The following is a 7692-nucleotide window of genomic DNA, read 5'->3' as shown; positions in this document are numbered from 1 at the left end:
TGTCACTTTGTGAGGGGTGTAAAGGATAACTATTGCATTGTTTTGTACACCTGAAACTAGAAATAATAATAATAACTTAAAAATGCACCAGATTCACCCAGAGAGGGGACACAGGCTCATGGTGACAGCGAAGAAACGTAGTTCTGAGGGCACCTTGTGACAGGTGCCTACACAAACACCTGTTATGAGATTGTCTGGGGAAACCAAAAAAGAAGGGTGAGGAATCACCTATCTTCTCTTCTCTCCTTTGCAAGGAGGACATGTGCAATAGCACAGAACTGGTTTAGGATGGGGAGCATTTAGCCACTGATCATTTCACCAAATCTGAACACAGTTCACTACAAGTTAGAAATACAAACACCATCTTTCCCCCATCAAAGTCACATTTGTTTCTTAACTCTCTGGGTTTTGGAGCAGAAACTTAAGACAGATTAACAAATTTTTTTCGGAATGGACGCCAAGATGGAAATATTGATGATACCCACTCTGGGTAAAAACAATCATCGGTGACTTTCTGCTGAACACACTTACTGTTTTTAAAATTCAAGGTGCGCTGAGTTTCCGATGCATGGATTTATGAAAAGGAGTTTCATCCTACCTTGAAGATGAAATCAGCCATCAGAGGTCCTGGGATCTTAAAGGTTTGCCTCTCTGAGCCTCTCTGAAATTCAACTGTTGTGTTTTCTACCACAAAGACTCCAGCGCTGTTAAAGCTGTGTTCTCCTTTGTTTCCTTGGAGTGTTTTCGATTCAATAACTAAAATGTAAAAATAAAATTTAAATGAGAGAACTACCTCATTTTGAGATATAACTTACATAATATCATGTTCGTTTGGAGTATATCACATGATTCGATATTTGTATCTACTGTGAAATGATCACCACAGTAAGTCTAATTAACATCCATCACCACACATACTCAAAATTTTTATCTTGTGAGAACTTTTAAGAGTTTCTCTCTTAGCTATTTTCAAATATACAATACCGTGTTGTGAACTACAGTCACCATGCTGTGTATTACCTCCCCAGGATTTATTTAAAACTGGAAGTCTGTACCTTTCGACCCCCTTCACCCATTCCACTCACCGTCCAACCCCTGCCTTTAGCAACCCCCAATGTGTTCTAAATGAGAGAACAACCGTAAAATCATTTTATTTCATAAAGATGTTTTACTACATAGAATAGCATATGGTATCGACATAATATCAATGCACCCACTGGGTTTGCATTGATTCATGTTGGGGGGATAAACATGGAAGCTTTTTAGTTGCTCCTATCAAGTTGCTGAGACGGTACTGGATCAAATGAGGTCCATTCAATTCTTTGCAGCCATTTCTACCGTAAGGGGAAAGAGACTATGTCTCCTCCTTTATATTGTTCTGTGATGTAGCTATCACTCAAAGTAAAGCTATGTTACTCATTTTATCACCCATTCAGAAGATCCTAATTGCGTCTTTTATTTAGACAACAATAAATCCTAATTTAAAAAAAAAACACAAAAAAACTGTATTTTGAAATAATGACAGATTCACAGGAAGTTGAAAAAATGGTAGAGAGGTCCTGTGTCTCTTTCATGCAGTATTACCCAACGGTTATGTTTTATGCAACCACAGTATAACGTCAATATCAGGAAACTGACATCGGTACAACGTGCACATATAGCCCAATGCCCTTTTATCGCATGTCACCACAATCAAAATACAGAACTGTTCCGTCACCACAAAGATCTCCCTGGTGTGTTCCTCCTATCCCTTGTTTCACATTTGCTTGTACATGAACAGAAGTGCTTGTAGATGGTCCCACACAGACATGATCATCAACAGTTTCACCAAAATAGCATTTCTTCTGTGTTTGAATGATTTCTTTCTTTTCCCCTTCCTTCATAGACCTGGTCTGAGACTGTGAGACAGGACCCTCTCCCCAACTCACTGCCTTGGGTTTTCATTGCCTCATTTCTAAAAGAAGGTAGGAAAAAAACACAAAAACACCTCCCGGGTCCTGTTCTGCTCTGAAATCTACACTTGATTCACTGGTATTCAGAGGTTCTTTAACCATTTCAAATAAAAGACACAACAGGGTCCAAACTCCACTCAGTCTCACACTTAAAAATGGGAGGCTAATGAAACACAAGCAAATCGCCCGGCCCTGGGAGCTGCAATCCACGCACTGCCTGCTTTGGCGGTTTTCCTTCGCAGGCTTTCTTTCTGCCACGAGAGCAGCTGCAGGAATTCAAACACTGGGACAGACAGACGGCGGAACCGGCACTAGGAGACATGGCTGATTATCGCTGATAGGCTGGCTGGGAGCTTTTCTGGGGAGACTCAAAGCTCCTGGACCTGCAGGAGTCGACAGTGGTCAAAACCAAACCCTGGCGACTCTAAAACCCCAACCACTTTGGCCCTGCTCCCCGTGACCACAGTCGATTTTTGGAACGTGTGAGAGTAAATTCATTTCCTAGTTCCAATGAAGATATAAAGCTGAGTGTTATAAAGTGAGTTGTCAGGAAATATGAGCTGGGGAACTGGAGATAGATTGGGTGAATTAGCCCCCTACAGTAAAGGAGGAGGAGCAGAGAGCACGCAGGCAGTATCAAGACACGAAACAAAATCAGACCAAATCCATCCTCACAGCAGGCAGGCAAAACACCAAGTTTCTAGACCCAGGGTCAGCCCAAAATGACTTGACTGAATTCAAACCGTGTACAGTGTAACCCGTGGCTTTGTCACTGCTTTACCACCATGCTACCCTTCTGGGTCGCGGCTTTGTGAGTGTCATCGGATGGATGCGGAGTTAGGGCAGGGGGTGTTGGAACCTGGGACGGCCAAGTGGGAGGAAAGGGAGACCAGTACTACACCCCTCCTCTAAACCAAAGGCTGGCACTTCTGTTGGTTTTGTTTGGTGTTTTGTTTTGTTTTTTAAAGATTTTTATTGGAGAATTGGGGGGATGGGAACAGCGCTGGGGAATTGGGGGAAGGGGAATAGACAAGTTGCTGTCATTTTGTTCTTCAGTCCAGTTGTAGAGGACGTTGCTTCACTGGCCCAAGTTGGCACCATCATTGCGCTCTTCCTGGGCGAGGCAGATCAGTCTCCGGCTTCTGGACGGCCGCTCACGCTGGCTGCTGGCTACACATGGTAGCCCATGGCAACCCACTGCCACAGGGGCTGCAGCCTATACCATCACGGGCGACTCTCAGCAGCCCAGCTCCAGGTTGAGCTGTTGTTCAGCATCTTAGCTGTGGAGGGCAGTGTCACTGGCCCTCATATGTGGGATCCGAACTGGGGCCCTCTGGCGTCCCAAGCCAGTTCTTAACCATCATGCCACTCAGCTGGCCCGGTGTTTTGTTTTTTAATGTCAAGTCAATTCCATGACTTCCACAGTGCCCACCCATGACAGTGACAAGGATATGAGACCGTAAGGAGTAAAACAAGGAGTTCTGAACTGCATGTGATACCCAAACCACTTTCCCCCTGAACCATATACTCGTCCTAAAAGATATATTTTTTTTCCCAATTATTTCACCAGGCTTCCAACTCTCTAGGTCACAGACTCTGGCTGCAGTTAAGAGGTCCAAAGCAGGTGCTCTGAAGTCACCTCTGTCAAGGGTGAAAAGTGGGAGAACGAAGACAGGTAAAGTGACCTGAAGGTGGAGTTTGTGGATGCAAACGGTTCTGATAACGTGGACTAAGGAAGCCACTGTGCCAAATCCACAGTGACAGGGAGGCCAGTGTGGCTCTTCCAAAGGTGCCATTTTTACTGGTGGCAAACTTGCTCTTAAAATAAATGACAGGAGTTTGTGAACTTCAGCAATTCAGATGATGTGCTGGCTTACGGAGGTGTTTATGAAGTTTTTCTTCATGGCTGTTTTTTCTATGCACTTGCTACAGCCTGTCCTGTGACAACGTACAGCTCACAGCTCGTGACAGCTACACACACAAGCCCTTTGGATCTCCGAGCTTTGCTGGCCTGTTGGCGGTTTCTGCAGCAAGGTGGCTAGTGCCGGCTGGAGACCCCCAGGAAGCCTATAGATGCCCCACCACTATGAGGGGCAAAGGGTATGAGCCTCCTCTCCTACTGCCCACTGCTGACTTCTTTGTCCTCTGTAGACTTAATATGATTGAGGTGGGGGGGCACAGAGAAGCGCTGAGGAAGAGAGGATACATAGCGCAAGCAGGTAGAAACAGAACTATAATAGACACCCAGACCCTCTTAAATCCCCCAAAGCATCCCAACTCAAGTCTATATGGATATCTTCAAATATTTTGGTCCATAACTAGTTATTTTTCAAAGAAATGCTTGCAATTGCTTCTCATTGAAGGGCCTGCATGGAGAAGGATCAGTCCAGGCTTCTCCCAAAAGAGGCATAGTCATGCTAACCACCCCCAAGAGGTCTCCTTGAATTCTGAGAAGGCCATGGAAGTATTGTTACGAAAACCTGTACTGAGCTAGTTCAGCTAACGTAGTTATACATGCGTCAGACTCATGCTTAGCGCAGAGCTGTCTTTTATGGTACATGCACATATATTCAGCATCTGTTTCTTCTGACTGGTCATCATACACAGTCCCATGTTTACATTTATATAGCTTTATATACAGTCATCAGACGAGACTTAGAGGACCAAAAAAAAAACCTGCCAAATGATAATGGAAGTTTTTCAACTGACTGCATCTTGGCTTTTCAAGTTTAAGGCTAGTCAAAGATTTAATGCTGATTTTGCTACACTAAAATCTCTTCTGCAGGACTCTCTTGTTACTTCCATTCTTGAAGGGGTGTACTGTCAGGAAATTTGGAGCTGTATGCCTGCTATCACGCTGGGGCCAGACTTGGGACAGGAATGGAGAGTCAGGCTCTGAACATTTGTAGGCAGCGCGTGAGATGGACATTTCGTAATCAGATTCCACTCCACAGCAAAGAGTCTGACATTAACATTCCTGGGCACCCTCAGCTGTGAATGCCCCCTTTTGGAGGGCTATATTAATACAGATCTTAAGAGAATGATTTATTACTGCAAAATAAGCTGCATTGCAGGAATCCCTCTTTGTTAAAAACAAAAATTAAGAAAACAGTTGTATAAATCAAGAGAATCGAACCACTTCTATATTTAGAGGTCCAGAAATGTTACCTTAAATCCTTTGTAAACAAAGCCAGCGCTATTCATCAGCAGAGGATAACTTTCAGAATAACTTCTAGGGTCAACTATGAGATAGTTCAGAAGGGGAAATTTCTAAGCAACAGACCTGTCACCTTTGAAGAAATGGGAACATTTCTGAATCCTGTTCTTGGGACAGTGCCAATCTCATATGCAAGGACATATATGCATATAAATGAATGTTCTGCCTCAAAGTAGTCACCTTTACTCATTTCACTTTATGTTTACTTCTTCTATGTACTGTCTACTTAGTCTCCTCTTAGAGCTTACAAAACTATTTTTGGAGCTGAATTTTTGGAAACTGCCTTTCGTATCATGAGAAAACTCAGGCCCAGTCACTGCATATTTTCTGGGGTTTTTTTTTAAAACATCGTTTTGATGTGCCATAAAACTCACATGCCATAAAATTCACCCATTTTAAATGTAGTTTAACAGTTCCAATATATTCACAGGGTTGTGAAACCTTCATCAGCATCTAAGTTTAGAACATTTTTTGTCATCCCCCCAAAAAATCCCATACCCACTGGCAGTCACTTTCCTCATTCCTACCCACCCTCTACACCCCCCCCACCCCCACCCCCTGCAAACCATCCTACCAATCTACTTTCCATCTCCACAGATTTGCCTACTCCGGATATTTTCTTTAAATGCAATCACATAATATGTGGCTTTTTGCAACTGGCTTCTTTCACTTCGTTTAATGTTCTCAAGGATCCTCTATGTTGTGCAAATGTCAGGACTTCATTCTTTGTTACAGCCAAATAATATTCCAGATGCCACGTTTTATTGATCCATTCATCAGTTGATGGACAGTTGGGTTGTTTTTACTTCATGGCTGTTATGAATGATGTTGCTGTGACTATTCAGCACATCATATTTTTTTAATCCAAAGTGGTATTTTACAGTGTGATCTCTCAAATGATTCACAACCCTGGGCTCTGGATGATTCCGATCTGTTTTCAATCATCGAGTTTGCATTTGTAAGTATGAAAACATACCTTCGTCAAGGGTTGTGGGCTTTACGCCATTTTAAAAAGAAGCTTAAAAAATGTTTTGCCCCCACAACCACTTTAAGTGTGTGGCAGTGTAGCATGGGTAGCCTTTCCAATAAAGGTTTATATAAAGAATAGTGTTGAGAGAAATAGTTCTGAGAGAAAAACAGTCCACAGAGAAAGCCTGGAATGAAGTGACCATTATATGTATGTAATCATTTTAGTTATTTTAGTTTAAACATCAGTCCTACTCTTTTAGTCATAATTCATATAATAAACTTAAAGGTAAAACAAAGACTCTCCAATCATTGTTCACCCTCAATGTCCCAAAGATATTGTCTTGCTTCCCTAAATGAGATCATAACATATTACAGAATTTCCCTTTTTATCAAGACTTTAATCTACATTATTAGAGACCTTAAACATTTTTACTTCAACATTTTGATATAAACTTTTCTCAAAGGACATTTCTGGTTGAAATATTAGTTCTGAATTCAAAATCCATACACATACACACACACGCTACCAAAAATGTAAGATGCTTCTGGCCCTGAGAAATTTTAGTGATTTAAAATCTATATGGTGTCTCTTGGGAAATACAGCAAAATACATAGCACTTTGATCCAGGGGATCTTGATTTGTATGGATTTAAAATAGTTATAATAGTCTTTTGTACTTTTTACAAAAAGAGAGAGCCAAACACAGCAAGCTTCTTTGAGGCCAGGGGGCCTGGTCTTGGCAGAGACCCATTTTCCTTTGAAAAAAACTAAGAAAGTCCAGCCTGTGGCCACAAGGAGACCTTGGGAGAAGAGACAAACTTTGATATTTCCAGTTCCTCAGGTCCCAAGAGACCAGAGAAAATCAGACAGAGAAGATGCCACCTCATTTTGGCTAAAGACACAATACAAACGCTCTCAGTATTTTGGAAAACCAATGCTTACGTTCCATGCCCCCTAGACCTGAAGCCATGACATGCTGCAACAAAGCTAATCCTTGTCAGATATATTAACTGATACAGTTCTGTGTTTTACATTTTGTTTTTTCGTTCAAATTGCTGAGACCTCCAGAAGACTCTTGAATCCTCGTTTACTCTCCACATAAAAATAGATTACTTCACATATAACTTTATTTCCATCCCCATGAGGTAAGATTAATCCTAAACTGGTATATTTTCCACCGGGGCACAAGAACAGAGAAATTTAGGGCTGCCTCATTTCCCTGTTGATATAGAGTCTAGACCATTTCAGCATCAAAATCCTTGAGATGTTTGTCTACACACCCGTTAACACAAACAAAGATTTTTTGGGCAGTGGGGGTGGGGTAGAATTAAATTTTCAGGAAATAAAACAATGTTAAGATTAAATTCTACTTACAGAGATGTGCAGGTCCTTTCACTGTAATTCTCACACTTCGACTTCCCAAAGGAACAGCGATGACATTTTCTTCTCCTAGGAAAGAACACAAACAAGTGTCGTAAAACTTGTGCACTACAGGCCCATAAAATAAGCAAGTCATTCAAAACCGGGGGCATTTGTGAAGAGTTTTTTTTTTTT

General features: G+C 41.9%; 1 protein-coding gene across 1 annotated transcript in view; it reads right to left on the bottom strand.

Moving 5' to 3' along the window:
* The window catches only part of ADAMTSL3 (ADAMTS like 3), a 206349-nt gene that overhangs the window by 92555 nt on the left and 106102 nt on the right, over positions 1 to 7692 (bottom strand). The window contains exons 8-9 of the mRNA XM_019640227.1: positions 7513 to 7587; positions 599 to 756 (exon numbers count right to left, since the gene is read on the bottom strand). Of these exons, the coding sequence (XP_019495772.1) occupies positions 599 to 756; positions 7513 to 7587 (233 nt within the window). The remainder of the gene's footprint in view (positions 1 to 598; positions 757 to 7512; positions 7588 to 7692) is intronic.

Source organism: Hipposideros armiger, unplaced genomic scaffold (assembly GCF_001890085.2).
Source record: "Hipposideros armiger isolate ML-2016 unplaced genomic scaffold, ASM189008v1 scaffold_48, whole genome shotgun sequence".
NCBI classification, from domain to species: Eukaryota; Metazoa; Chordata; class Mammalia; order Chiroptera; family Hipposideridae; genus Hipposideros; species Hipposideros armiger.
Note: the sequence above shows the minus strand (reverse complement) of the source record. Positions and strands in the feature narration are given on the sequence as shown.